The sequence below is a fragment of the Melanerpes formicivorus genome, unplaced genomic scaffold (assembly GCF_026170545.1).
Source record: "Melanerpes formicivorus ecotype bairdi unplaced genomic scaffold, bMelFor1.0.p_v2 SCAF_33, whole genome shotgun sequence".
NCBI lineage: Eukaryota > Metazoa > Chordata > Aves > Piciformes > Picidae > Melanerpes > Melanerpes formicivorus.
In genome coordinates this window covers 7,728,715-7,755,204 of record NW_027142385.1, presented here as the reverse complement: position 1 = coordinate 7,755,204, position 26,490 = coordinate 7,728,715, and the positions used below count along the sequence as shown (strand labels likewise).

The window sequence follows — 26,490 nt, the reverse complement described above, 5'->3', positions numbered from 1 at the left end:
TCATGAGCACTAAGTATTAACCAGCTCTCTGACTGGGCTGCCACAGTGCTGCTGATCATTCACCACATGCACTCACTGGGACCAGACAAGACCTTGGTAGGCTTTAATCTGCAGTTCTGTGCCGCCACTGCAACAAGAGGAAGGATTCCAGCCAGGGCAGCAGCAAAGAGCAAAAGAACAAAACTCAAGGCACAGTTGTAGAAAGGAAAAGCTCTTCTGGCCCTATAAAAACAGGCAGTAAAATATACAAAAGGAGGAGAATTCTCTCTGTTCAACCCATGCACATCTGCCCTTCCTGAGGCACCAGGGGGGCAGGAGCCACTGCTCCCACCGCTGCAACACTCACTCGTGGCTAGCAAATAAATTAAGGCTGGGGAGAGCTAAGGGGAAAAGAGAAGAAGGCTGGATGGGTTGGGGGGACTTGGGTTGAGGGGATTTGGGTTGGGGGAGGAGGAGAGGGTTTCTCTTTGTCTTCCAGATTGTGTTTTTGGGGGGGTTTTGGGGATGCTGTTGGTTCTTTTTTTGCTGTTGGGGTTTATTTTGTGTGTGTGTGTGTGTGTGTTTGGGGTCTTGGTGTTGGTTTCTTTTTTTGCTTAGCTCTGGCTCTTCATCAAAACAATTCCACCCCTCAGAAAAGAGCATTTGCAGAAGGAAAGAAGCTGCTCTGATTTGGGGTTTTTTTTTTCCTCTTTCTTGTTTTTGTTTTTTTCTTGCCAAATTAGCTCTTAAAATAACTCTATTTGTACACTGTACAAATATACAGCAGGAAACAGTTACAACCTTTGCCCCCTGGCACTGGCTGGGTGACCACACGAGTTCACTGCTTCTCCAAAAGCTGGAAAGCTCTCAACTGGTAGGGGTAAAGTGCCCTTCACAATCAGGGACAGGATGGGACAAAGCAGGAGGTGCTGACAGCTCAGGGACCAACAGGAGGGAGTTCCAAGAGTAGGAAATAAGTTAAAAGAGTCCCTGCCAGAGTGAAATCTGGGCATAGATTGTTGGTTTGCTTTCCAGGGAGGAGCCAAAGCTGCAGTCAGTGAGAAGTCTTCCTCCTCTTGGTGCTGCTGTGTTCTGTGCTCTCTGATCTTCTTCTTGGAGCGTGACTGTCCCTGCTCCTCCTGCTGCTCTCCCCGTGGCCTCCTTCGCCGGGGGCCGTGGAGCTCCTTCTCGGCACCGCAGCTCTGTGCTCGTGGCGAGCTCGGGAAGGTGATGATGTGGAGGGCAGCACACAATGTCCCACCCCATGCTGGGGCTTCTTAGGAGCTTCTGCTCTGGAACTCTGGTCCCTGCTGGCTGAGGACACCTCATGACCTTGCTGTGGCGTTGACCCTGGTGCGCTCTGGGCTGCCCAACCACTACTTTTGGAGGCCTGCTCCTTCCCTTTTGCTTCAGTCCTACCAGCCATGCCTGCCCTCCTTGGGTCCCTTGGCCTCTCTTGAGCAGCAGGAGGTGCTGCAGCCTGCATGGGTGTGGAGGCACTGCCTCTCCTGGAGTCCACAGCCTGAGCTCCCTGTGCCTGCTGGGGCCCTCGGCTTCCTTGCAGCGCTGCGTGGCCAGCAGCAGGGCCCAAGGGGCTGCCGCTGGCCTCCCTCGGCTTGGCAGGCTCAGCCCTCTTGCCACTGGAAGAAGGAGGCTGCAGAGCAGGTGTCTTTGTCCCTGCCTTGGTTGGACACCATACTGTTGGCTTGAGCTTCAAGATCCTAAGAGCATCTCTCTTGTAGCTTTCTTCTGAGGTCTTGATAATGGCTCCTCTTTTATGAGCATCCTGAATCAACTCGTTCCAGTCCTTGTTTTCCTTCAAGAAAAAGACAAAACAGTTACCAGCAAGAGCTCAGCACAACTGGGCAGAGCTGGGCAGAGGCTGCCCAACCCCTTGAATCAAGGTACCTGACACAAGTGTCATGGCAACCACTGCTAGGTTCCTTCTGGAATGGAAGAATCTTATGTTTCACTTGCAAAGCAACTCTGGGTGCTGGAGCACAGGGGAAAAGCCTTCACCATCACTCAGCTGCTACTTCAAAAAGACAACTTCTCTGTTTATGAAGGCCAGAGGAGTTCTCTCTCCTCCAGACTGAGCCAGGAGCATGGCTTCAATGCCCTCTAGTGGTGTAGCTGACAGCCCCCACGCCCAGAAAGATTAGAAATGAAGTCCTGTAAGACATGAGCTCCACTCCAGAGCACTGCCTACACCTCCAGGGGGCATTCTCAGGCCCCCAGGGGGCTGACTCTGCTTCACAAACACTCATTCCAAAGAGCACAAGCAAAGAGCAGCCTCAAAGCCCACCTGACTACACAAAGCAGGGTCAAAACCAACAACCTGTAGATCAGGAGAAGGTTTTGGGATGGTTTAGGGTTTTTACAATCCTCTTTCCTGCCCCAGCATCCAGGAGCAACTGCAGGAGCTGGAGCGACGCTAAGGAACAAGCAGGGAAACAGCTCTGCCCTCATCCTCTCTGCCCTCATCCTCTCTTCCCACCTGAGAGAAGAGTTTTACTTGAAGTCTAAAGGATTATGAATTTCAGTTACATTCTGAAGAGTCATTTCTAGAGCTTTCCTTCTTGGAAGCAAGGAAAACAGATGATTTAATCATGGGTTTTTTTAAAGCTTTTATGAGTTGCAGCCAAAGCTTTCCAGGAGCAGCCCTCAGAGGCCTGCACTGGGCTCATTTAACACCACCCTAGGAAAGGATCCCTTCCTTCCACAGACTGAGGATGGTTGTGCCTTGCCCCCCAACCCTTCCCTGACCCCAAAGGGTGGATGACAGAAGATGCTATGATTCACCCTGCTACCCACCATGAGTGTTTCCAGTCTTCCAAGGATGAAGAGGCTGAACCTGGCTCTGGTGATTGTGACGTTCAGGCGCTGAAGGCTTGCCAGAAACCTGAGGGACAAAGGCAAAACTCAGCTCTGGGACTGCTACTTCCAGAAGGTTTGTTAGGAGGAAGAGAGATCACTATCAGTGTCAGAGGGATGAAGGCAACAGTAGCAGCTACAAAGGCAGAGGCAGTTCCTGACGCATTCCTAGATGCCACTGCAGCAGCCCTGCCCTACGTGAGGGGCTCTGCAGGAGCTGTTACATGACCTGGGGCTGCTTGCTTGTTTGCTTCCACTTTGATTCCTTCCAGGGAATTCCAGTTCTTTCCAGCTGCTGCTGTTGAAGTTTCCTTTCTTAGAGCAAATCCCCTCTTAATACCAACCACTGCTTCCTTAAATGTTCCTCAAAGTACAGAAGACCTCAACCTCACCTCACCTAGCAAGACTTTAAGCTTCCTTTTTGACCTGAACTGAAAGAGAGTAATAATATTTGGCATGACCAAGGGGAAATTTTCCTACTGAAATGCTGAAGGCTGGGCATGAATATTTTATTGTAAAGGTGACCTGGCACTGGAAGCACATTTTGCTTTGTCATGCTTCAAGAGTGGAAGGCACATTCCTGCAGGAGACAGTCTCTCTGTGTGCACCATGAAAACTAACTGCTCTCAAAGTCCTGCTTTGAGTCAGAACAAAACTGATTCTGTTCAGTGATTTTCCTTGTCAGGTTTTGGGGGATCACAAACCAAGGGACTGAAACCTAAACCACTGCTTTAGGGCTGGTAAATAAGCCCTAACAGAACCCAAACTCCAAAGGCTTGTGGCACTGCTATCAACTCTTTCCTCTCTAATAAAAAAGCTGACCCTGGATGCTGGTCCAGCTGATGTTGGACCTGCTCAAACTAAGCTGTACAAGAGCTTGGCTGATGCACTGAAACCTGCCCTGCAGCAGATTCCCAACCCCTGCAGTGAAGGCTGCAAAAGCCCCAGAGCCACCCCAGAAAATTTGGGCAGTACAGGAGAAAAAAACAACATAGAGAGGGGCAGGAAACAGAGGAGGGGAGTGGATCCAGCAGCACAGATACTACAGTTCTCTAGATCTCTGGAGAGAAGAGAACAAAAAGGGATCTTGAAAGACTACTAAATGGCAATGCAGGAAGCAAATCTTAGCATTTCCAGGTCCCTTTTGTTCAGAGATCTCTAGCCAGCAGCACGAAATCCATCCATTAAGATGCCTTTTAACTTGCTGGCTGCAGTGATTTGATCTCTAGAATCTTCATCCTGGTCATATGACAAGGATAGTCCCCACACATCTTTGCAGTGAGGGTGGTGAGACCCTGGCACAGGTTGCCCAGGGAGGTGCTGGATGTCTGCTCCCTGGAAGTGTTCAAGGCCAGGCTGGATGAGGCCTTGAGCAAGCTGGGCTGGTGGGAGGTGTCCCTGCCCGTGGCAGGGGGATTGGAAGTGGATGATCTTTAAGTTCCCTTCCAACCCAGCCCTGGAAGGGTCACTGGAAGTGGGCTCTGTGAATCACCTGAGGACAAACTCACCCAATGGAGCCTTTGGTGACGTTCGCCCGCACGCAGGTCACTATGACGCAGTCTTTCTCCCGCCCCTGGAAGGCATCCACTGTATCCACTTCTCCTGGGCTGCTGAGGAAGGAATTAGCAAGCTCTTCAGCTCTGTCAGTTGAAATTTTTAAGCAAAAGACCAATGTAAATAGATTCCCAAATGGCACTGGGTTGGAAGGGAGCCTCAAAGGTCATCTTCTCCCAAGCCCCCTGCAGTCGGCAGGGACACCTCCACCTACAGCAGGCTGCCCAGGGCCACAGCAAGTCTGACCTTGAATATTTCCAGGGATGGAGAAGGCCTCAACCACAGCTCTGGGCAACCTATTCCAGGATTTCATCACTCTCCTCCTCTTTCTGACTTTCTCCAATGTCCAACCTACTCTACCCTGCTCCAGTTTCAAACCATTGCCCCTCATCCTACCCCCACAGCCCCCTCTGAACAGTCCCTCCCCAGCCTTGCTGCAGGTCCCCTTCAGATATTGAAATGCAGCTCTCAAGTCTCCCTGGAACCCTCTTTCCTCCAAAAGAGAAGAGTAGCCTCAACACAATCCTGAGTATCACCTGTCCCATATAACCCAGGGTAAATTCCTGCTTCAGTTCATGAAGCTGAAGCTGAATTTACTTTTCTGAGGCCAGCATCATCAGTGAAGAGCATCCACACAGCTTGGAACCTTAGGTTTGCCTTTAAATCAGCTCCATTCAGAAGGGCAAGGCAATCAAAGCATGCATACAAACAAGAGCTAAGCCATGGCACAAAGAGGCTGTGCCTGCTGTAAAGCCAGAGGCTTGCACCTCTCCTTTCAAAGCAAGGCTTCAGAGCAGATTTCAGCAGTGTAAGAAAGTTTTCAGTACAGGGGGGAAAAAAAGATTGAGAGTTTTTGCCACTCTTTTGAGAAGATAAACAAAGAGCTGGCACACAAGGGCCAAGCCCACTGCAAAACTCATGGTTCCTTTACCTGTTGCTCCCAAACACTTGGTCCAGCTGCCTTTGGATTCTCTTTTTCTGGGCACTGTAAGGGGTGATGATCCCAATGCGACGAAGGCCCAGATCCTTCCTTCTGGCTTTAATTACTTTGATTAGTTCCATCACCAGCTTTACTTCCTGGGGATTGCAGAAAGACCTGCAGGAGACAGAATGGAAACATGACAGCAATGCTTTTGGCACCCCTCTGACACTCCACACTCCAGCCCAATCTGCAGGGGGACCTCCCTGGAGGTCCCTTCCAACTCCTAGCATTCAATGACTCTGAGTCAAAGCCTCTGTCTCCAGCTTCTGCAGCCTCCTTCACATGGAGGCTCAAAGAACTTAGCAAGCAGGCCCTGAGGAGGTGCTAACATCAATGACAGGTGACAGCAGTGAAAGGTTGCACTTCACCTTCCCTCAGAACCACACAGCTTTGCTTTCCTGGCAGGATAGACAAGGGGAAGCCTGAGCCTGCCACCTTCTGGTGTCACCTCCCTGTGCAGCTGTGAAAGGGGAAAAAAAAAGAGTGACAAAAAACAAATGAGGAACTGAAGAAGCTGGTAGCAGAGCTAGCAGAGACTGGCAGCACTCACTGGTGTCCAAGGAACAGCCAAACCAGGAGTGAAAACAAACAAGCAAGCAAACAGCACACCCAAACCATCTAACACCTGGGGTATTTCTTGGTCAAATGAAATCAAATCACGTTGGAAATGCAGTTCTGGCTGCTTAATGGATATTGGGGACTACAGAAGAGAGAAGAGAACTCTCCTGCAGGCAATTAACTGCCAGCAGATGCCCATTTGGCTGAGGTGAAGGCAGGACTTGACTTACTCATTGTCTCGCTCCTCACGACCATCTCCAACATCAAAGATGAGGTAGGGCTGGAATGGCCAGTCTGAAGAACATCTGCTCTCTTCTGTTGCCCTGTAAATAACATTTTTATCACTAGGAAAGGATAAAACTAACAACTGCCACCTCAGATCTTCACACCATGGTTAGCAAAGACAAACAACTGTCAGCTTTTCCCCCACCCCGCCCCCGAGGCTTTCATTTCCACTGCTCTGCTCAGACCCCACCTGCAGTCCTGTGCTCAGCTCTGGAGAGCCCAACTGAAAGGATCAGCCTGAAGAAGAGAAGGCACTGGGGAGAACTCAGAGCAGTCTTCCAGTATTAAAAGAGCCTACAGGAGAGCTGAGGAGGGACTTCATACACAGCATGCTGGGAGAGGATGAGGAGTGATGCATTTGGATTAGACAGTAGGAAGAAATTCTTCCCCATGAGGGTGGTGAGGCACTGGAACAGGCTGTGCAGAGAAGCTATGGAGGCTCCAAGCCTGGAAATGTTCAAAGTCAGGTTGGATGGAGCCTTGAGCAGCCTGGGCTAGTGGAAGGTGTCCTTGCCCATAGCAGGGGGATTGGAAGTGGATGATCTTTTAGGTCCCTTCCAACCCAACCCAGGCTGTGACTCTGATTCTACAACCTCAAGAATATTTAGTGTCATAAGAATATCCTGATACAAGAAGTGATTTCTTTGAACCCCCCCTCCTGCCCAGGACAGGGCAGAGAGCTCCTGTGCAGACTCAACACAACCCATGACAGCTACTCACCTGTCAGTCTTTAGGGTCCTGCCATAAACATAGTTGGAAGGGAAGAGGCAGATGTCAGGGTGCATCCTGTACTGCACAGTCAGCTGCACCACGGGCAGGCTGCGGAACATGGTGCTCTGGAGCTGCTCCTCCAGGTGCCTGTGCAGCCTTGCCATCAAGGACTGGTCATAGCCATTCTCCTGAGCTTTCTGCCAGAGGGAAAACCAGAGGCTGAAGTCAGGGGAATTAGGTTCCAAATTAGCAACAGGAATTTGGCTTTTTGGGGCTAAAAACCATTTGTTATTTCATCTTCTAAACTGCTGCCACAATGACACCGACTTGGGACTTCAACTTCCTGCCTTGAGCACAGACCACCTGCAGGCAGCTGAAGTTTTGGCAGTGGAGCCTTCAGCAAGACAACTTCCTCTTGAGTCACAACATAGTAAAATCTTAAACACATCAACAATAATGAAAAGCATTCCAGGGGGGATCTTCTAAAACAAGCACAGACCCTCCAGCCAATTCATCCTTCCAGAGAAGCCAGACTCATTTTCTTCCTTTATTAGATGTTTGAAACAGTCTTTACTGCTGGATGGGATGTAAGGAAGTGATTCTGTGATGCTCATCCTTAGGGTGAGCAAGTCCCCATTCAAACAAGCCTTCACCCTTCATTCCTTAAGGAATGAAGCTCACAGCAAACCAGGATGCAGCTCACAAGGAGCTAACAGAGCCTACTGCAAAACCACATCCATCACCAGCCAAGTGCTGAGTTGTACTCAAGTTACTGCCACAGTTACTCTTAATGGTGCATGAAATCAGTTCCAGGCCACACCAGGAAAGTCTACAGAGGTTGCACTCACTCATCTGGATCAGCTTTATTCACACTGAAGGCAGCACTGATGTGCTCTCCACGTAAGATTAAACCTGCAGAGCAGAAGACCCCCACCGGCTCCACATCCTGATCTGCCCTTGAAGTGCCCTTTATTCCTTTTCCTTACTTCCTAGAGATGCTGTTCTTATATCCACTAGAGAGCAAGAGAGAAAAAAAGGCAGTGTGAACACTTACTACTGATTTTACAGTAGGAGGAAGCTGCCTGGGATCTCCCACAAGGACGAGCTTGTTGCAGCGATGGATCAGTGGGATCAGCGTTTCGACCTCACAGGACTGCCCTGCCTTTTGTTCATGCAAACAGGACAGAAAGAATCAGAAGTTACAAGCAAAGGAGTGGAGAGAACTCTGTTAAAATTTCCTGTAAGAGAGCCAGAATAACTCAAATGCTTTAAATCATCTAAAAATTCAACCTAAAAGAGAGAAAAGCAGAGATGATGCTGGGTTTTCCCCTCCCCACCCTAATAAATAACCACAAGCAGAATTTTCTTGTGTCATTCAATCTGCAGAGCTCTCCAAACAGATTCAAATGGAACCCAACCATCTGGCAATCCCTACCACACTTGAGCCATGAAAGCTGTCTGCCATTAAAAGGAAGGAATTAAAGAGTTGCTCTTTCATCTCCTGGCTCTACAGAGCTGGAGATCAGTTAAGAGGTGAGGCTGGGGCAGTCAGCAGTCACAAGCAGCCTAAGCAGAGAACAAGGCAGACCAGGCTGTAGTTCCAAAGAGCTTTACTGACCTCATCCACAATGACACAGCTGAAAGGATCAACTCCTTGCCTGGATAAAGTAGATTCCAGCAGGCCTCCTCCACTGGCACTCAGTGTGCAGCAGATGATGTCAGACTCCAGGATGATCTCTGCCTGCACTTTCTGAGAGTGTGCCCGAACCTTCAAGCACAACAGGACAAGATTTCTCCCCTCTGTTAGCGTTCCTGGACCACCTCAAAGCAATTTTCAACTGCCTGGGCAATTCTAACTGCCAAACAGATCATGCAGAGTGCATCACCCCCAGTGAAACTACCTCCACTGTTACAAATTGAAGTCCCAAGCTGACTTCACTCAAGTCTTACCTCACTTGAAATTACAAATCAACACCACTGAGGTGGCAAAGTGGCAGAAGGCTTCCTTGAGCTCTGCAGCTGTGCACTCCAGACACACTAACTGTGAGCAAAGTTTAGTTTGCCATCACATTTGAACCCCCCCCAACCATTAAGGGTGAGCATACAGTCTTCCACCTACTCCCAACCACATCAACCCCTAAACTCCACCTCAGTTAAAGGCTACCAAGTATATAAATAGCATTAAACCCCTACCTCTTTTAGCTGAGATGCAAGATGTTCTCTCTCCTTTGAAACTCTGTTAAACTCATCATCTATCATTTGACTCTAAATGGGGCCAAAGAAAGAGAGAAACCATGGATCAGGAGTAATCAACGCCACACATTTCCCATGGACTTATTTCCTCCCCTCCCCTAACTCCTTTGCTAAGCATTTAGACTTGTTCAGACTCTCTTTTAGTATCAAATGTGTGTGAAGAAGCTGAGAAGTTTGAGGAAGTCATCAACAGGAATCTGTGAGCTGGGCACCACTTCCCAACAGGAATCTGTGAGCTGGGCACCAGTTGCCAACAGGAATCTGATTTGAGCACAAATGCCAAACTTCTTAGACAAAAAACTGGAAAGCTAGAGGTGCAACACAGATCCCAGCATCTCAGACTGCAAGAGATCTCATTATTTCCAGTTAAAATCAGTGCTTTGAAGCACACAGTCAAATTCATAGATCCAGAGAGTGGTTTGGGTTGGAAGGGACCTTCATGATGATCCAGCTCCAACGCCCCTGCCATGGGCAGGGACACCTCCCACCAGCCCAGCTTGCTCAAGGCCTCATCCAGCCTGGCCTGGAACACCTCCAGGGAGGAGGCAGCCACAGCCTCCCTGGAGCAACCTGTTCCAGTGTCTCACCAACCTCACTGGAAAGAATTTCTTCCTTATCTCCAGTCTCAATCTCCCCTCCTCAAGCTTCAATCCACTGCTCGTGATCCTATCACTCCAAGCCCTTGTAAAAAGTCCCTTCCCAGCTTTCTTGGAGGCCCCTTTCAGGCACTGGAAATGATGAAATCATTAATATTTCTAACTATGCTTCCACTAAAAAGTAACTGGTGACAGAACCAAACAAAGACTCCTACACCAGAGCAGGCAGTGGCATGACCAGCCAGCTGAGAGCACTGGTGGAAATCCATGAGGTAAAGCTCTTCTTTCCCTTTCCTGGTGCTAACCAGGATTTCTTTCAGTTGAAAGGGCAGGTGAAGAAGAGCTTCTGCTCAGAGGCAGCATTAAAATGTAGATCCTTCCTCTGGGGATTCAGCTATGACACAAAACCCACCAAGAGGCTTAGAAACACGATTAGCTTCCTACCTCCCTCTTCCCACATTTGTTCATGGCACGCTGCCGGATCAGCTCATCCAGCCTCCGGTCTGTGGACTCTTTCTTCTTCTGGATATCCCTCTCCAAGTCAGCTGTCTTTCTTTCTGTGAGAAAACAAAGCAAAACATGCAGGAGGGACAGGAAAAACTATGCCACAGTAACACTTTTGCTCCTAGTCATGCATCTTCAGCTGCTCAGAACAAATGAGCTAAGTGATTTGTGCTGCTCGCTCTTTGTTTTCTCCCTCTGGAGGTCTTTGTCTTGTGAAATGAAAAGAAGATTTGGGTCCAGCTTCAGCTCTCAAATGCTGCACAGGCACACTGCCTATAAATCATGGCTTTGACACACAGTTGATAGAAATTGTATTGTAAATCCCAGAATCCCAGCACGGTGAGGGCTGGAAGGGATCTCTGGGGATCACCCAGTCCAAGCCCTCTGCTGAAGCAGGGAACCCACAGCAGCTTGCCCAGGGTCACAATGGCCAGGGGGGGTTTGAAAGCACTCCAGAGGAGACTCCACAACCTCTCTGGGGCAGCCTGCTCCAGGCCTCCAGCACCCTCACACCAAAGAATTTCCTCCTCCTGTTCAGATGGAGCCTCCTGGGTTCCAGTTTGTGCCTGCAACCCCTTGTCCTGCTGCTGGGCACCACTGGCAAGAGTCTAGACCCATCCTTTTGCCCCCCACCCTTTAGCTCTTGCTGAGCATTGCTCAGCTCCCCTCTGGGGCTGCTCTTCTCCAGGCTCAGCAGCCCCAGGGTGCTCAGCCTTTCCCCCTCAGAGCTGCTCCAGCCATATTATACACATAAACTCTAATGATTATATATTAGGTATCCTATACATTACTAATAAAAATGCTGTCTATTTTAAGTCATCTTGCCTCTGCCTTTACATTTCCTCAGATTTTAGGCCATATTTCAGCTGACATCTTCCCACTGAGGCTGCCAAACCAACTGCCTGATGCAAAACTGCAGCAAAAGCTTGGTCCATCAGCCCCAAAAGCAAAACCCCCACCAGGCTCTCAAAGGCAAGTCTCACTTACACCTTACTTACTCATTCTGTGTTGAACTTGCTTATCCAGGCTAAATCCCAGGACTTCACTGTTGATTGCTTTTTCAGCCCCAATCCTCACCAATTTGATATCCCCACAATTTCCTGTTTACAGAAGCAGAATTCAAAACACTTTTAGATTGCTCCAATCACCTCTGCACTTGGGGCATGAGAGGGGGGAGAAGAAAAAAAACCAAGCAAACACAAAAATCAATTTCAACATCCTGGGTAGCAAACCAAAAGCTTTTTTCCCTTTTCCTGCTTCTCAGAGGTTTGCAGCAATTTATTGTCATTACCTAAAGACAATGACCAAAAACCAAGCCCCCACCTCCCAAACCCTAAACCCCAGGAGTTCTGAAAGCCTAAGAGCAAACATCTGGTGCTTTCAAGCAGTTAAAATGCTCTTCTGAATTAACAGAACAACTTTCTCCTCAGGCTTCTCCACCTAAAATGTAGAGAATTCCTGGGTGAGAACATCAGTGAGGAGCAGCAGCAAGGCAGCTGATTCATCTCATGAGCTGACTCCAGCCAACTCAATCCTGGATTCAGCCAATTCAATACTGAATTAATATTTGCTTAGAAGGAGAAAATTTTGTGTCCCACCCCCCCCAATCACAACCTAGATGCCTTGCTTAGAGTTCATCTTCTTTGCATCAAAGTCCCAAACTAGGAGGAAATAAAAACAAAAAGGAAGTGCAAGGCTCTAAGCCATCAAAATTTTCATCACTTTGGTCAAGATGATCAGCAAAAGCCCAGACTGATTCAAAAGCAAGGTTATAGTCTTGTGTTTACATCTGAAAAGGGGAGAAAGTAAAGGGGGACCTGAAATGGGAGGGGGGGGAAAGGGAGACCTGAAATGGGGAGGGGAAAAAGGGAGACCTGAAATGGGGGGGGGGGGGAAAGTGAGACCTGAAATGGGGGGGGGGGGAAAGGGAGACCTGAAATGGGGGGGGGAAGGGAGACCTGAAATGGGGGGGAGGGAAAAAAGGGGACCTGAAATGGGGAGGAAGGGAAAAAAGGGCACCTGAAATGGGGGGGGGGGGGGGAAAGGGGGACCTGAAATGGGGGAGGAGGGAGGGAAAAAGGGGACCTGAAATGGGGGGGAAGGAGGGAAAAAGGGGGACCTGAAATGGTGGGGAGGGAAAAAAAGGGGGACCTGAAATGGGGGGGGAGGGAGGGGAAAAGGGGGACCTGAAATGGGGGAGAGGGGAGGGAAAAAAGGGGACCTGAAATGGGGGGGGAAAAAGGGGGGACCTGAAATGGGGGAGGAGGGAGGGAAAAAGGGGGACCTGAAATGGGGGGGGAAAAAAGGGGGACCTGAAATGGGGGAGGAGGGAGGCAAAAAAGGGGGACCTGACACTGGGGAGAGAAAGGGGGAAGAAAGGGAACCTGAAATGGGGGGGGGGGGGGGGGGGAAGTGGACCCTGAACCACACTCTGAGGGAAGGATCAATGTCTGTATAAAGACAAAGAGTGATTTATTAATCATTGCCCCCCACACACACAGCACACAGCTGAGGAGAGCACATGACAATGAGTAACAGCGTGAGGACGCAGCAGCTGTGTGCTGTCCCGGAGCGTTAGACACAATAAGTTGTTTGGGTTTCTCCTTCAGGTTTTTCTATCTGTTGAACATCAAAAATATAAAAACCCAACCACCCAACAAAATCTCCCAGAAGTTCAGAATGCAGCATACCCAGAGGCTCCTGCCTGTTCTGGCACTTCTCCTTGAAAGCCACGATGATCTTTTTCATCAGCTCATCGACAGCGGCGTTCGATGGGGCACAGACCAGGAAGCGGTTGGGCTTGATCTTGGGATTCGTTTTTCTGGCTGTTCTCTCACCCCTAGTGTTCTGCAGATGAATTAACCACAAACCCAAGACAGGCTCTTTAGGTTGGGGGGCTTGTGAGTTCAAAGGGCAGACTCCACTATCAGCATGCAGAGGATGGAGGCCGCTCGGCTTGAGGAGCTCCCAAGCATCTGCCTTGCATTAAATGGCAACAGGTCAAATGTATTGATCACATTGGCACAGAATCCCTTTCACCAGGGAGAAATTGAATTCATTTATTGGATGGGGATATGAAAACCATGAAATGGGGCAGGCCACATAGCATTACTTCAGAAAACTCTGAACATTTTAATGTATTAAAGGAGGGATAGGCCAAACAACATCATTTGACAGATCAAAAACACTAAGGGTTTTTAATTTACCAAGCCTTTGGACAGGGCCAGGGCAAAGAATATCATTTATTGAGTCCAAAATACTCAGGATCTTTTATTTATTAAGTGTTTGTATAGAGATAGGCCAAAGAATATCATTTAAGAGGTCCAAAATATTCAGGATCTTTTATTTACTAAGTCTTTGTATAGGGACAGGGCAAAGAATATCATTTAATAGGTGCACAATATTCAGGATCTTTTCTTTACCAAGCCTTTGTACAGGGCCAGGCCAAAGAGTATCATTTATTAAGTCCAAAATATTCAGAATCTTTTATTTATTAAGTGTTTGTATAGAGACAGGCCAAAGGATATAATTTAAGAGGTCCAAAATATTCAGGATCTTTTCTTTACCAAGCCTCTGCACAGGGCCAGGCCAAAGGATATAATTCAATAGGTCCAAAATATTCAGGATCTTTTCTTTACTAAGGCTTTGTACAGGGCCAGGCCAAAGGATATTATTTAATGGGTCCACAATATTCCGGATCTTTTCTTTACCAAGCCTCTGTACAGGGCCAGGCCAAAGGATATAATTCAATGGGTCTATAATATTCAGGATCTTTTCTTTACCAAGCCTTTGTGCAGGGCCAGGCCAAATATCATTTAACCCATCAAAAACCTTCAGGATTTTTTCCCCCACTTCCTAAGTGTTTATCCCACCACCCCCTGCATGTTTCCTTGATTGTAAGTCCCAGAGACTGCTTTCTGCCAAGATGCCCCAAAGGTATTATTTCCACCCTACACAGTAGACATTTAATTAAGTGAGCTTAATGAATTACAGCCCCACTAATTACTTGTACTTAAAGCTATCAGTGAGTGCCCCTGGGACAGCAAGCAGCAGCAGCAGACAGCAAGCACCTTCACTTACTTCTCTCAAGACACGAGACAAGAGGCCAACAATGGTTTTGGATTTCCCAGTTCCAGGTGGGCCATGGATGAGGCAGATCTTGGGAAGCCCTGGGTGCTGCTTGACCATGGCATAAGCTGTCTCAATGGCTCTCTTCTGACCTTCATTGTAGTCATTCATATCAGATGTCTGAGGAAAGAGACAAGGGCAAAAATAATTAGTTGTTGAATATTGATTGATCCTAGAATGGCTCAGGTTGGAAGGGACCTCAGAGGTCATCTGCTCCAACCTCCCATGGCAGGGACACCTCTCAACTAGATTCAGCTGCTCAAGGCCTCACTCTGCCTGGCCTTGAACACCCCTAGGGAGGAGGCAGCCACAGCCTCCCTGGGCAGCCTGTGCCAGAGTCTCACCACCCTCATACTGAAGAACTTCTCCCTAAACTCCAGTCTAACCCTGCTCTGCCTCAGCTTCAAACCATTTCCCCTAACCCTATTTTCTAAGGCACCCTTAAGAAAAGGTACTGGAAGGAAGCTCTATGGTGCCCCTGGAGTCCTCTCTCCTCCAGGCTGAACAATCCCAGCTCCCTCAGCCTGTGCTCACAGCAGAGCTGCTCCAGCAGAGATCAAACCTTCCTTGTTTAAACATTTTCAGAATGTTCCTCATCCCTCTAGCTACAACTCAAAACTTAAAGGACATGGAAGCTTTTGATTCTGGGCTTGCTCCCACCCAGCCCTGACTTGAAAGCTGCAAGGAAGGTTTTGTTTGCTCTCCACATATTTGTTTTGCATTACCTCTTCCATACTGCATCTTATTTCATAGATTTATAGACTAGGTTGGGTTGGGAGGGACCTTAAAGATCATCCAGTTCCAACCCCCCTGCCATAGGCAGGGACATCTCTCACCAGCCCAGGTTGCTCAAGGCCTCACCCAACCTGGCCCTGAACACCTCCTCTCCAGTAAGGAAAAGAAACTGAAAGCTGCTTAAAGAATTCCACTGGAATCCTCATCAATACAACTGCAACACCTGAGCAAATCCAGGCTCCTCTCCACCCACCCAATCAATCAACTATTGTGCCTCAGAGTATCTGAAAGCCATCTGTTTGCACTTGCTTCAGTGATGCCTGGTGAGAGGGCAAGGGGTGACAGGCACAAATACAGGAAGTTCCATCTAAACATGAGGAGGAGCTTCTCTACTTTGAGGGTGGTGGAGAATAGAATAGGAATAGACCAGACCAGGTTGGAAAAGACCTTTGAGATCATCAAGTCCAACCTATCACCCAGCACCATCTGATCAACTCAACCATGGCACCAAGTGCCTCATCCAGGCTCTTCCCAAACACCTCCAGTGATGGTGACTCCACCACCTCCCTGGGCAGCACATTCCAATGGCCAAGCTCTCTTGCTGGGAAGAACTTCTTCCTAACAGAAGCATGCTGCCCAGAGAAGCTGTGAAGTCTCCATCTCTAGATGGATGCCATCCTGGCCAAACAGCCCTAGGTGACCCTGCTTTGGCAGGGGGCTGAACTAGATGATCTCCCTCCCAACCCCTAGCATCCTGTGGTTCTCTGTAGGTCGGCTCAAACAACGCCACGCAAACCCAGTTTTGCAACACCCACTTGGTCATCTCTGCCACTTCAAGCTGCAGGACTTACAGCACTTTCTGAAGCCACAGGCAAATCTCTGGGGCAGAAGTCGTTGTAGGATGGATTTATGATGGCTTTAGCCAGGGGGCTCCTGCTCAGCAGCAGCAGGCTTCGGAACTCCCGGCGCGTGGTCACCAGGGAGCCGACCACCACGCACTTGACTTGCTTGTTCTTGGAGAAGGACAAATTGCCTCGAGTTTGCACAGAAACATGATAGACAGTGTGCTGCTCCTTATGTCCTGCCAGAGGGGGAGGGAGGGAGGGAGGGAGGAGAAAAAAACCAAACAACACACAAACAAGTTGGTTAATTCAAAGAATATCCAAATTGTTAACTGCAAATTGTTAACTCCCACTCCCTGGAGACATTCGAGGCCAGGCTGGATAGAGCCTTGAGCAATCTGCTCTAGTGGGAGGTGCAGGGAGGTTGGAACTGGATGATCTTTAAAGTGCCTTCCAACCCAAACCATTCTAGGATTCTATGATGCTCAAACAGGTCACTCAAAAACCTCACCAGAACCAGCTGTCGCCGTCTAGTAAGCTGTCAGCAACCAAATGCTTGCAAAAACTTCAAACACTGTTCCCACCCCCTCCAAACAAACAAAAGGACCCAACAAAACCTAGGAGACTTAATTGTGGCCTTCCAGTATCCTAAGAGGGCTCCAAGAAAGCTGGGGAGGGACTTTTGAGGGTGTCAGGAAGTGATAGGACTGGGGGGAATGGAGCAAAACTAGAACTGGGTAGATTCAGATTGGCTGTCAGGAAGAAGTTGTTCCCCATGAGGGTGGTGAGAGCCTGGCACAGGTTGCCCAGGGAGGTGGTGGAAGCCTCAACCCTGGAGGTGTTTGCAGCCAGGCTGGATGTGGCTATGAGCAACCTGATCTAGTGTGAGGGGTCCCTGCCCATGGCAGGGGGGTTGAATCTAGGTGATCATCGAGGTCCCTTCCAAGCCTAACAATTCTGTGCTTCTATGATTCTAAACCAACCAAAAATCAAAGCCCAAAGGCCCCAGACCAGCTGAGATCACTGGTTTCATCAGTCAGCATTAATCTTAGTATTTGGTAACCTTGGCAATTCACAACTTCAGCTCCAGGAGACAGTGACATTTTGGGTCAGAGCACTGAAGCTCATGGCAAGGTACTAAAGCTGCATGCATGGAACTCACACATCAGTCTGCTCTTACATAAAGCATTACCATCTGCCCTGATGTTTTCTCTAGGAAAACACCTGGAAGGCAGGGCTGCAGCTTCAGTTCCTGCCTTTTTCCAAAGCTTCTAGCATGCAAGAGTCCAACTAGAGTGGCCAAACACTCCCATTTTCCCCTGAGGTCAGTGGGATGTGACAAACGTTGACAGCCAGCTGCGGAGAAGCATTTCACGGCACCAGGAAGGATCCCCCTTGCATTCCAACCCCATTTACTCACTGGCTGAGGAGCCAGAGGCACGACAGAAGCGTGTCACAAGCCCCACATGATACACTTTGGAGTCTTCCATCTCCTTTTCTTCCTTGAAGGAGTCTTTTCTATTCTGGACCACCAAAAAGACTACGTCGTCCTCCTTGGGGTGAAGCTGCCTTGCCAGATCCACTTCTCGAAGATGAGCTGTTGGAAAAGCAAAGCCATTGGGATTATTTTGCTTCTCTGCCCACAGAAGTACAACCACCACCCCCAGGAATGCACAGCTGTGAACTTTTCAAGCTACTAAAGGCTATGCTAAAAGACTCTGAAGAGTTTTCAATCCCTCCTGCACTCTTGCACCTGAACACAGCACTGCGTAAGGACAGAGCCAGCCAAAGGCTTTTTCATCTACCAAAAGAAGCTGAACCAAAATCCCAGTGTCCAAGATGGAAATGAAGCTGGACATCAGCCAGCAATGTGCACTTGCAGCCCAGAAGGCAAATCACATCCTGGGCTGCATCAAAAGCAGTGTGGCCAGAAGGATCAAGAGAGAGGATTCTGCCCCTCTGCTCTGGTGAGACCTCACTTGCAGTGCTGTGTCCAGCTCTGGGGTCCCCAACACAAAAAAGACATGGACCTGCTGGAGTGGATCCAGAGGAGGCCACAAAGATGATCAGAGGGCTGCAGCACCTCTGCTACAGGGACAGTCTGAGGGAGCTGGGGTTACTCAGCCTGAAGAAGGGAAGGCTTCAGGGAGACTTTACAGCAGCATTTCAGTACCTGAAGTGGACCTGCAGGAAGGCTGGGAAGGGGCTGTTCAGAAAGGCCTGAGGGGATAGGACAAGGGGCAATGGTTTGAAACTGCAGCAGGGCAGATTTAGCTGGGAAACTGAAGGAAGCTCTTCCCAATGAGTGGTACAATACTGGAACAGGCTGTCCAGGGATGTGGTGGAGGCCCCATCCCTGGAGACATCCAAGATCAGGCTTTATGTGGCCCTGGGCAACTTGGTCTAGTTGGGGGTATCCCAGCTGACTGCAGAGGAGTTGAACAGCAAATTCAAGATGCTTTCTGTATTGAAAGCAAATAAAGTTCTACCTCCAAGCAGTAGCTCATGATAAGGAATCATCTCCTTGAGCATTCCAACAGGGTTTGACAGAGAAGGGCCCCCTCTTACCTTCGAAATGTGCTGTTTTCACATCAGCACGGAAGTCTGGCAGCTCACTCTTACAGAGCAGGTAGTAGCTCTTCTCTCTTCCCCTCTGGTTTTCTATCCAGCCTTGTGCCAGCTACATGTTGGAAAGGCAAAGCTAAATAAAAACACCTTGAAGGTTTCAGTGTTACCTGAAGAGCAGCTTCTCCTGACTCAAAGGGCAAACAGAAACAAGAAGCAGCCAACAGAGTGGCAAGCAGAGGGAGCACAGAGCCTCAGCCATGCCTTTGCTAATACCTAGACATGAGCTACAACAGAGAGAGCAAACAAGAGCACTTTGTCCCCACCCATTTACCATACTGCCTCACAAAACACTTCCTAACAAACACAGGGGAGCTCATGCAGCCCAGCAGCAAATCCTTCCCAGGCTGCATCCAGAGGAGTGTGGCCAGCAGGGCAAGAGAGGGGATTCTGCCCCTTGACTCTGCTCTTGTGAGACCCCACCTCAAATGTGTCCAGTTCTGGTGTCCCCAGCATAAGAAGGACACAGAGCTGGTGGAGAGAGTCTAGAGGAGGCCACAAAGATGATCCAAGGGCTGGAGCACCTCTGCTCTGAGGACAGGCTGAGGGAGCTGGGGGTGTTCAGCCTGGAAAAGACTCCAGGGGACCTTAGAGCTGCCTTGCAATGGCTGAAGGGATCCTACAGGAGAGCTGCAGAGGGACTTTTCCTGACTTTTCCTGCCTAGAGACAGGCCAAGGGGGAATGGTTTGAAGCTGAGGGACTGGAGCTTAGGAAGAAGCTCTTCAGTAGGAGAGTGCTGAGACTCTGGAACAGAATCTTCAGAAGGTAAAGAGGACATTTTGGAGGAAACAAAACCCAAACCAAACCACAGACATTTTGAATCTCTTGGTAAAATTTCCTTGCGTTGATGAAAACAAACCAAGGCCCAGAAAGCCACTTACTGTTTCAAAGGCATTCAGCATCATCAAGGGGAAGAAGGTATTGAAATAGTCATTGTATCCCTGGAAGTGGACAGGAACAGGGGCCACAACAGACTGCAGGAGGCTACTGGGAGGTCCAAACTGGCTGCAGTTTGCGATGGATTCGTAAGTCCAGTTCAGAACTTCATTCACAAAAGTGGTGTTGTCCCTCTGCTTAGCACCAGGGCTGCTTCTGGCAGCTCCTCTGGAGGCAGCTGGAGCAATCTCATTCTGCCTGTTGTGTGACTGAAGAACGTTGCCATAGCTGTAGGGCTGAGGTACATTGCTCACACTGGGAGGCCTGGGGGGCTGAGCAGCTGTCGGTGCAGCCCTTACCCCGGGGGGCCTGGCCACCAGCTGTTTCGCTGCCATCACTTTGCTTTTGGAAGCTGGGGGCAGCTTTTTACCATCCTCTAGGTCCTTGCTGAAGGCTGCACTGCGGGAGGAGCTCGCTGAGCTGAAGATTTTGGCGGTGGAAGGCTTTCTTGGTTTGGGAGGTGGCAGGAGAGGGATGGCAAATACGTGGTCTCCTTCCAAGCTGCTGGCTGAATGCTCCCTGCAGTACTCTCCTGGCTTTCCCACCTTCTCCACACAGTCTGTGTGCTTGCATTGCACCACAGCTGAGGCTTCGCTCTGCTGAAGGCTCTCAGCAGTGTTCATCTCCTCAGGGTTTTTACTACCTATAGTAATGTCTTCAACACTTTCCACCTGGGAACATAACTCCATGTCCTCAGGATCTAGTTGAGTTAAAAACAAATTATCATCATCTCCACTGTCCTCATCTGCTTCACACCCATTTTCTGTTGAAGCTGTCTTCTCAGACTCAGGTTGGACAACACAGCCTTTGCCTGAAGGTTTGTCACTATCATCTCCAACAAGCACAGTGGAAGAGAGACCTGAAACTGTAGGTACAGGAGGAACCATCATGCTGTCATCCTCTGATCTTCTGCTTGAGCCTATAGAACACAGCAGTTTAGAGGCATGTGGCTCCTCAGAGGGACAAACAGCCTTCTTCCCTTTGTCTTTTTGGGTTTCAGCAGATCCCTCCCCAGCTGCCAGTCCCAAGCTTGGAGGCTTTGGTTTCTTTAATTTTACATCCACTCTCCTTACTTTGTTTCTACTCTCAGAACCTCCCAGAGGTTCTGGGGCACGTTTTCGGGGCCTTGTCTGCCTTAAAAAGTCCTGGCAGGCTAGGAATTTTTTGTTGTACTTTATGGACAGAGTCTGAGCAGGAATTGCCTTTGCCTTCCGTTTCTGGGGCTGCCCAACCCTGCCTGCAGCCTTCCCGTGGCTGCGCAGCTCAACGATGCTCTGCAGAGAGCGCTGGGACAGCTCGAACGCCTTGCGAGGAGCCTTCTTCAGCCCCAGCTTCTCTACAGTTGATGCTGGGACTGGACACTGCCTAACCTTCTTTGGAGGAACCACTGCAGGCAGTGACCTGCCAGGTTGAGAAGCTGAGGTATTTAGGAGTAGTTTACTCTGTGCTGCTTTAAGAAGAGGGTTTTTAGGACTTCTCTGAACGGTTCTTGCTACCTTATGTTTGGCTACGCTGTTCCGTGGGCTCAGGCTCTTCTTCTTCAGGGCCAGCTTTGAAGCCAAGGAGATGCTAGATGTAGATGCTCTGGGTTCAGCTGAGTCCAGGGTGAAGTCTTGAGCAACAGTTGGACCTTTGTCTGCAACATTCTCCAGCTGATCTCCCACATTTCCCTTACTAACAGATTCTTCCAACACCAAGTTAGTTGCTTTCTTTGTACGATCACCTTCTTCCTGATCAGAAGGATCTTCTGGTTCCTTCTCCACATGAACAAAGCAACCATCATGACCTCCTTCTTCCTGATCAGAAGGATCTTCTGGTTCCTTCTCCACATGAACAAAGCAACCATCATGACCTCCTTCTTCTTGATGAGAAGTATCTTCTGGTTCCTTCTCCACATGAACAAAGCAACCATCATGACCTCCTTCTTCCTGATGAGAAGTATCTTCTGGTTCCTTCTCCATATGAACAAAGCAACCATTGTGACCACCTTCTTCCTGATGAGAAGTATTTTCCAGCTGCTTCTCCATATGATTGAAGCAACCATCCTGATCACCACCTTCTTGTTGAGAAGCATCTCCTAGCTGCTTCTCTATGAGGGTTACCTCTTCCTCCATCAGCTCGTCAGTTATGTAATCCACTTCATAACCCCAGTCGATGGTGTGGTCAAGGGCGTCGTCGCTCTGTGCATCACCTGAATTACTGCTGCCAGCTGTGGCTGAAAGCTGATCTTGTTTGTACTCCTGAGTTGGCTCCATGGCTTGAGTGTCTGACCAAACTGAGTGGACATCCTCATCTGTTTCAAACTCAAAGCACTGAGACTCACACTCATCCAGGAACAAGTGGAAGTTTGGAGATATGAACTCCGAAGCGCAGCTGGAAGGCGAAGGCTGCCTGTCAAGGGACATTGTTTCATCGACTTCTTTTGGTTCCTCCTCCTCCTCAGCCACACTTTCTTCAGAAGAGGAGTCTGAAATGACAATGGCTCGACTGCCACCCTCAGAGGAAGGCTTGGTACTTTGGCCATCAAAGCAAAACCTTACAGCACCTTTCACCTTCCTTCTCACATCACTCACACTGTCATGGACGGAGCTTTCTTGGCTGGACTCAAAGGGGAAGTTGACACCTTTGGCATAGGCAGCTAAAGATAATTTACTGAGCTCTCTGTCAACCTGGGAGTCCGTTACAGAGTTGTCTTCAGGCTCCACCTCCACACCACCTTTCTCTTTCTCCACCACTGAACTGTTTTCTCTCTTGAAATACTCTGAAAATTCCAACAGCCTGTCACTTGCTCCACCCTTCACAGACAGCAGCCTGCTCTGAGAAGCAGGGCTGGGCAGGTCCCCCTTGCTTTCAGAGCTAGATGGCACACAACCATTTGCTGAAGTTTCCTTCATACAAGAGGCCTCTGAAACGTGACCTCTGCAGTCAGATTTAACCAAGTCATCCAAACGAGGCTGCTTCCAGCCTGAAGCTTTTTGCATGTCAGAGTTTGGTTTAGATGCAGGCTGCCGGGGCAAATGTGACTTCTTTCCAGTAGATGCTTTTCTCAGGGCTTTTTTGGCACCAGTCCCTGAAAACAAATCTCCACTCCTCTGCAAAGCTGGTTCATCCCTAGAGGAGACAGAGCAATCTACTGGTGATTTCTTTGCTGCTTTACTGGGGACCACTCTGGTTTGAAAAGCACTGCTGGCACTTTCCTCCTGTGGACTTTCACAACTCTTCAAAGGTGGAGTAGCAACAGAGATGTCCTTTCCACATGCAGTATCCCCTGCCTGATACTTAGGACAGGCTTTGCTTGTACCTGGATAGCCAGCACCCAGCTTGGGTTGATCTGCCTCTGCTTTTGAAGCACTTGCTGCTGAAGAGGTCCTCAAGTCAGGTGGCTTTGCTAGCTGCTTCATTTTGAAGGGCAGTGGTAATCTCTCTACTGTGATTTTCAGATCCCTGAGTTTGAAGTTATTTACCTCAAGCTTTGAAGGAGAACTGGGAGCTGTATTGCTCTGCTTTCTATCTGAGCTGTGAACATCCCCATGAGAAGCAACACGAGGTGGAGCAGCCAGATGCACTGCAGCTATGGGTCCTGCTTCACGTTGGGTTTCCAGCTCTGGGCCTCTCCTGCCATCTGAACACTGAGCATTTGGGTTAAGGCTCTGATGAGCTGGGTGGCCTTTCCCTGCCACGTGATCATCTGCCCTCGTCTCCTGAACTTTCCTACACAATTTTGTTGCCAAAGAGTTCTGAGCTGGAAATTGATCAGGTTCCTTCTTAATCAACAAGAGGCCTTTTGTGGATGTCCAACACCTTGTACTTATAGATGGGTCCCTGCATTCCTCCTCCCAAGCACTCTTTCTTCTGAAGAAAGGGCTCTCCTGGCAATCTCCATCTCCCCCTTCCTTTGATGCAGCAGCAGCTGGGGAAGAAAGGTCATCCCTGCCATGTCCACTTGCCTTGCAGTCATCATCACTCTTCTCTTGATTTACAGACCCAGCAGGCAAGGTTGGGCAGCTTGCATTGTTTCCTGCAGCAGCAGAGGAATTCAGTGGCCTGTTCTTTATGCTTCTTATCACCTGCCTTAGGCACACCTGCAATTCCTGAGTTTCCTGGTCGGTCAGCTGCCAGCCCAGAGACAGATTTCCTCTCAGGAGGAGGTTGAGTTTGTTCAGGTATTGCTTGCAGAGAGCTTGCTGCCCAATTTGGTAGCCCTCTTTGAGCAGGCTGCGGATCAGCTGCACACAGGCTTGCTGCACGGAGTTGGAGGCCTGCTGAGATCCGGGGGAGCCTCTCACGCCGGGGGCTCTGTCGGTGCGGCGGCTGAAGGCCGAGGCAGGCAGCTTAGAGCTTCTCACCACCACCTCCACCCACTCTTGGGAGCTAATCCACAGCAAATGCAGGCACTTCTTGTTCCTGTGCAGCTCAATGATGGACACCAAGATCAGGAGGAAAAATTCAGCGACCTTGTCGCACTGCTGGATCCTTTTGTTGAGGGTGTCTTTGATTTCCGAGCAGAGGTAGTGAATGACTTCCACGATGTATGCCATACCCAAGTCCTTCAGGTCCATCAGGGACTGAACAAAAGGGATGAACCAGAGGAAGGTGCTCTCGTGGACACGCATCTCTCTGCCCATGTCAGACTGCAGCACGCTGGCCAGCGTCTGCATATCCTCGTACAGGCCGGGGCAGTACTCCGGGCAAATGGCAGCCTTCCACCCCGTGTCCTGCAAGACAAAGCCTCCACTCAGCATCCTCATCCTGCACACCTGCAGAGTTTCATTCACAGATTCATAGCAAGGCTTCATGGATTCATCAAATGCCCAGAGAAGCTGTGGAGCCTCCAAACCTGCAGGTGTGCAAGGCCAGGTTTGACAGGGCCTGGAGCAACCTGGCCTAGCAGGAGGGGTCGCTGCCCATGGCAGGGGGGATGGAACTAGGTAATCTTCCAGGTGCCTTCCAACCCAAACCATTCTAAGAAGAGGGAAATAAGATATTTGACATACCCTTTGTGGCTTTTCTGTGTTGTAATTGTACACAATCTGACTGCAGGTTATCATCTCCTCATCCTCATCCGGCTCTGACTCACATTTCATCCTAAAATGAAATACAGATCATGAAGGCCTCCACAAAGCTGCCTTTAACTACCAGAAAACCAACTGCCCAACTCATAGATTTTTGTTTCTCAGATCCTGACCACATGACTGTTAGAACCTGCCAGTGCTCCAACATCCCTGTTTAAAATCTAGAGCTTGTTCTACCCTGCTTGTGCAGAGTCGGGGGGAAAAATATGCCTCAGAAAAGAGCTTTCTACTAAGCCACAGATTTGGCTACTCAGAGCAAACACCCAAAAGAGCTCCATTGCCTCTCTGTGCATACATGCAGCCCAGCCACAGAGACATGGAGACAAACATAAAGCCCATCTGCAGCTAACTGAACCCAACACTCAAAAGAAGGAGACTTCCTTCAAGATGCCTTCCTGCCTCAGCTAGCTACAGCACTCCATACATCCCCACCTGGACCATGACAGGCAGTGTGGATAAAAATGCTGAACTTCTAAGACATTGTCACCCAGGTGATTCAAAAAGCACCCCAGCAAAACAGTGAATGCTTCTCCAGGTACTGTTTTCCACCAGCTTTTTAGAATGTGGCATGAGTTCAGTCTTCCAAAATAGCTGTTCCTAAGGTCTTGGGAGCTGGATGCTTACAGAGCTCCTTCAGAAGGGACATTGTGCCATGAGATGGAGTTTTGAGTTTACAGAACAAGCTTTTCCTCCCATAGAAGCTATTTCTGGACTTCCCAGCAGCACAGTAATCAACCTGAATAAACACTTCACCTCATTAACTTTCTGTTCAATAGCAACCACATTGTCACACCAAAGTGCTTCATTCAAACCCAATTTAAACACCCATTTGATCTCAGAAGGCAAATAGAGGAGCACAAAACTTTTCCAGAGAGCATCTGATGCCTGCTCTGGGCATTAAAGCATGTCATAGAATGGCAGGGGCTGGAAAAGACCTCTAGGGCTCATTGAGTCCAAGCCCCCTGCCAGAGCAGGATCACCCAGGGTAGGTCACACAGGAACACATCCAGGAGGGTTTTGAATGCCTCCAGAGCAGGAGCCTCCACAACCTCTCTGGGCAGCCTGCTCCAGGGCTCCAGCACTCTCACAGTGGAACAATTTTCCCTCCTGTTCACATGGAACCTCCTCCACTCCAGTGTGCACCAGTTGCCCCTTCTGCTGTCACTGGACATCCCTGAGCAGAGCCTGGCTCCATCCTCTCCACACTGCCCTGCACATCTTTATGCCCAGCAATGAGGGCAGCCCTCAGGCTCCTCTGCTCCCAGCTCCCTCAGTCTGTGCTCACAGGGAGATGTTCCACTGCCTGCAGCAGCTTTGTGGCTCTGCAGTGGATGCTTTCAGGCAGTTCCCTAAGGTCCTCCTTAAACTGAGTGGCCCAGAGCTGGACAAAATATTCCAGATGTGGCCTCAACAGGGCACAGTAGAGGAGCAGGAGAACCTCTCTCCAGCCACTCACCACAACCCTTCTAATCCACCCCAGGATGCCATTGGCTGTCCTGGCCACAAGGGCACCTTGCTGGCTCATGGGCATCCTTTGCCCACCAGGACTCCCAGGTCTTTTTGCAAGCTATTAAAGCACAGTTCCATGATTCCCTGCAGTACCATTAAGTAAATTTAATCCTGAGAAATATTTAACACTTAACATGAGCTGGAAGTGAAAAAATCAAGTTGTCAATCAGAAGAACAACATCTAAAGCATCCACTGAAAAGCTGGGAAGTCTCCTAATTTTCCCAACAGTACCAGGTGTGGTACATCTTCATTAGACTGACATGCAAGGTGCCTTTAGCCCTCAACCAGCCTCCAAAGAGGCCCCAGCCTTCCTCCCTCAGCCCCAGAGTAGCCCCAGCCTTCCTC

General features: G+C 49.3%; 1 protein-coding gene across 5 annotated transcripts in view; it reads right to left on the bottom strand.

Moving 5' to 3' along the window:
- Positions 1 to 285: 285 nt before the first annotated feature.
- SETX (senataxin) overlaps positions 286 to 26,490 on the bottom strand; it is a 34,078-nt gene continuing 7,873 nt past the window's right edge. For 4 of the 5 annotated variants that reach the window (XM_068155954.1, XM_068155955.1, XM_068155953.1 and 1 more), the window contains exons 9-26: positions 24,558 to 24,648; positions 19,509 to 24,278; positions 18,570 to 18,681; positions 17,422 to 17,598; positions 16,011 to 16,240; positions 14,377 to 14,544; positions 12,987 to 13,143; positions 11,295 to 11,396; positions 10,237 to 10,349; positions 9,137 to 9,208; positions 8,562 to 8,711; positions 7,998 to 8,105; positions 6,953 to 7,140; positions 6,178 to 6,270; positions 5,339 to 5,503; positions 4,362 to 4,463; positions 2,794 to 2,881; positions 286 to 1,795 (exon numbers count right to left, since the gene is read on the bottom strand). In XM_068155954.1, coding sequence (XP_068012055.1) covers positions 1,034 to 1,795; positions 2,794 to 2,881; positions 4,362 to 4,463; positions 5,339 to 5,503; positions 6,178 to 6,270; positions 6,953 to 7,140; positions 7,998 to 8,105; positions 8,562 to 8,711; positions 9,137 to 9,208; positions 10,237 to 10,349; positions 11,295 to 11,396; positions 12,987 to 13,143; positions 14,377 to 14,544; positions 16,011 to 16,240; positions 17,422 to 17,598; positions 18,570 to 18,681; positions 19,509 to 24,278; positions 24,558 to 24,648 — 7,648 coding nt within the window. In that variant the 3' untranslated portion in view covers positions 286 to 1,033. The remainder of the gene's footprint in view (positions 1,796 to 2,793; positions 2,882 to 4,361; positions 4,464 to 5,338; positions 5,504 to 6,177; positions 6,271 to 6,952; positions 7,141 to 7,997; positions 8,106 to 8,561; positions 8,712 to 9,136; positions 9,209 to 10,236; positions 10,350 to 11,294; positions 11,397 to 12,986; positions 13,144 to 14,376; positions 14,545 to 16,010; positions 16,241 to 17,421; positions 17,599 to 18,569; positions 18,682 to 19,508; positions 24,279 to 24,557; positions 24,649 to 26,490) is intronic. The other variant, XM_068155958.1, reaches the window with a different exon arrangement.